General features: G+C 38.9%; 1 protein-coding gene across 4 annotated transcripts in view; it reads left to right on the top strand.

Moving 5' to 3' along the window:
* Nucleotides 1-1,913, top strand: part of elmo1 (engulfment and cell motility 1 (ced-12 homolog, C. elegans)) — a 106,275-nt gene extending 104,362 nt beyond the window's left edge. For all 4 annotated transcript variants that reach the window (XM_020606861.1, XM_020606859.1, XM_020606860.1 and 1 more), the window contains one exon: nucleotides 461-1,913. In XM_020606861.1, the coding sequence (XP_020462517.1) occupies nucleotides 461-661 (201 nt within the window). In that variant the 3' untranslated portion in view covers nucleotides 662-1,913. The remainder of the gene's footprint in view (nucleotides 1-460) is intronic.
* The last annotated feature ends 878 nt before the right edge of the window (nucleotides 1,914-2,791 follow it).

Raw genomic sequence — 2,791 nt, 5'->3', positions numbered from 1 at the left:
CCACTATATCCAAAAATTTTAACAATTTAGACTGTATGAAATTATTAAATTAATTATTTTGACAACTTGGCAACATGAAAGAGAATATTCTCGTCTTTCACTGATTATGGCATTGTTGTAAAACACCAGACACAAAGGTCGAAAGCTACAAACGTTCTAAGAAGAATACACATCTTATTTAGAGGTTTGTATTTAGGATGAGTGAACAAGCTGTCCCTGCTCTGTCTCTCCTGAGCCAAAGTGTACACAACATTTTTCCCTTTGTGGTTAGTTTTTTTTTTAATATGTCTGCATGTCTATAACGCAGGTGGGGTGTGTGTTTGTTGGCAGCAGCTTCTGTAGAGTTTGGAAGTTTGTAGATTTCAAACTTATTATTTTTGTGTTAATGGGCTAAGGTTCTTTTTTCCCAGTACTAATTTGTTTTAAGTTTAGCTCTCCCTGTGCCTGTCTCTCTCCTCAGTACTGCGTTTGGACAGACGGTCTAAACGCCCTCCTCGGTAAGGAGATGACCAGCGATTACACCAAATCTGACATGGACACCCTTCTCTCCATGGAGATGAAGCTCCGTCTCTTGGATTTAGAGAATATCCAGATTCCAGAGGCCCCACCCCCGATTCCCAAAGAACCTAGCAACTATGACTTTGTTTATGACTGTAACTAGAAGACCGACCCATGAGCCTAATCCCCAGATCCACCCGGCACCTATTGTACTCACTGGACCAGTCCCCTTTTCTTATCAACTGGAACAAAAATGAATAAAACCATAAGATATAAAAAGTGAACTGTGACTGAAACAAAAAGGATTTATTGAACTGTTTCCTTATTACTTCTCACTAGACTTCTATAAGAGAGTAGTGGTGCATATTAATAGGCTCACTGCACTTGAGGGACTTGGGTCGATGCATGGAGTTGAGAGACTGGGAAATATATGTTTGGCCTGTCGTTGGTCGCCCTGAGTCTTCTTCCTCACTCTCCTCCTGTGTCTGTTGTTTCAAAACATTCGCTTTTTCTTGGCTGAGGCGCCAGCTGTCCTCTTCCTTGAAGATTTTTGTAGACAAACGCTTAGAAATGATACCTTATTTGGCTTTCTTGTTGTCTTTTTATGTTTATTTTATTATTTTTCCTCAGGGCTTTTGTGGTGGGAGGGATGATGGTTGTGTAGTTCAGGAGCAGGGAAGGACGGGGGATTTACCGTCAACTTCCCAGCAGTATTTCCTGTCACATTCTCACTTACAGTATTTGTGGCAGCTAAGTGTTTTCCAAAAAGCAGAAAAAAGGTTAAAGTACATTTTAAGAGAAAGTCTTCTTTGATATAGCTTCTTGTATCCGCTCTGTTATGCTACTCATATACTGAAGACTGTTAATAAGTCAATCCTCACAATCCAGGCACTGTACTACAGTAAACAGCCTTTCTTTTAAATATTGTATTGTTAATGTTATTATCCCACCGCTGCTTATTGCATATTGTACACACCTGCACTGTGGCTTTGCCAAAAACAAACACCAAGCACCACCATATTGAAACACACCTACAAACAGCTCGTCTCTCCCTCATATGAGTCTGTCGTTGTAATGACTGCTGTACACAACATTCCTAAGCAATATTTGAGTTTTTTTTTTCTTTATCATTTGTAAGATGGTCATAACTTTGTGATTTTGATATTGTGAAACTGCCAGGTCATTGGTATGAGAAAGAGGATGTTACTATTTGGTCAAGGCAAATTGTCTTTTTGTGTGTTCATGACTATATGGCCACAAAATTGAAAATTTATGTATTTTTTAATTTAAAAACAAATCATGGTTGTTATTTTCAGTATGATTTATATATTGCCCCTTCCTATTTAATACCTTCAATTTTTTCCTGTAGGATTTTTGAAAGCCCCTCAAAACTGCTGTTTACATTAAAGATTTAAGAACTGTAATCACTTCTTTCAGTTCCTTTCTTCATTCATGAACCACATGCAGTTAAAGGATCAAACCAGTGGTCTGAACATGCAGGTGAAAGGTTAGCCTTTATTGGATATTAATATCAAACAGTCTTAAATATAAAATAAATCACATAAATGGAACAAAAATCAATTGATGGCTAAGGTTTCACCTTAATGCACATATACACGCCTTTTTATTTTAAATATAAAGAGCTAATGTAGCACTTGCTTGTTCAGTCATTCATTCACTGACTGTGTAAGAAGGACTGCAACACTATTTGGCACACGCTGAAATTACTGGCTGATCACTTAAATGTGCTTCTCAGCACAGACACCTCTTGGTTGGGTGGGTGAGAGCTACTGGGCACAAAGCACCGATTCTCTGCCATACCCCCACCGCCACCTCCTCCAGAGACTCCAGGTTCATTTCCTTCTGTCCAGCTTGCACAGACACCCAGCATCCTCTGAGCTGTTGCTTCTGCTCCAGCCAAAGCTCCATATAAAATGTGGCACTGGCCTCAACAGGTCCAGACAAAACAATAGCATTTGATGAAAATGTTTCTGTTGGATCCCTTTCACAGCTGTCAACTCTGAAAAGGTACCTTGGTGAAGACACTCTCTTGAATCTCTGACAGCAAAGACCTGTCCTGGTTGATCCAAATTCTTAAATTTCTTTATGTAAACAAAATATTCATTTAGCTGCCAAAGTGGTCATCAAATATTTCTAAGCATAAAATTCACTCACTCTATTGTGATTTATGACCCAGAGTGAGCAATGATCCACCTTTGTTTACAAGATGCATATTTTATCTCAGTTTACCTGTGTGTGTATGTTCTTGGTTTTGGTGCCTAGCTTTTCCCAT

Source organism: Monopterus albus, unplaced genomic scaffold (genome assembly GCF_001952655.1).
Source record: "Monopterus albus unplaced genomic scaffold, M_albus_1.0 scaffold82.1, whole genome shotgun sequence".
NCBI classification, from domain to species: domain Eukaryota; kingdom Metazoa; phylum Chordata; class Actinopteri; order Synbranchiformes; family Synbranchidae; genus Monopterus; species Monopterus albus.
The sequence above is the reverse complement of the archived record's forward strand: the minus strand, read 5'-3'. Positions and strand labels throughout refer to the sequence as shown.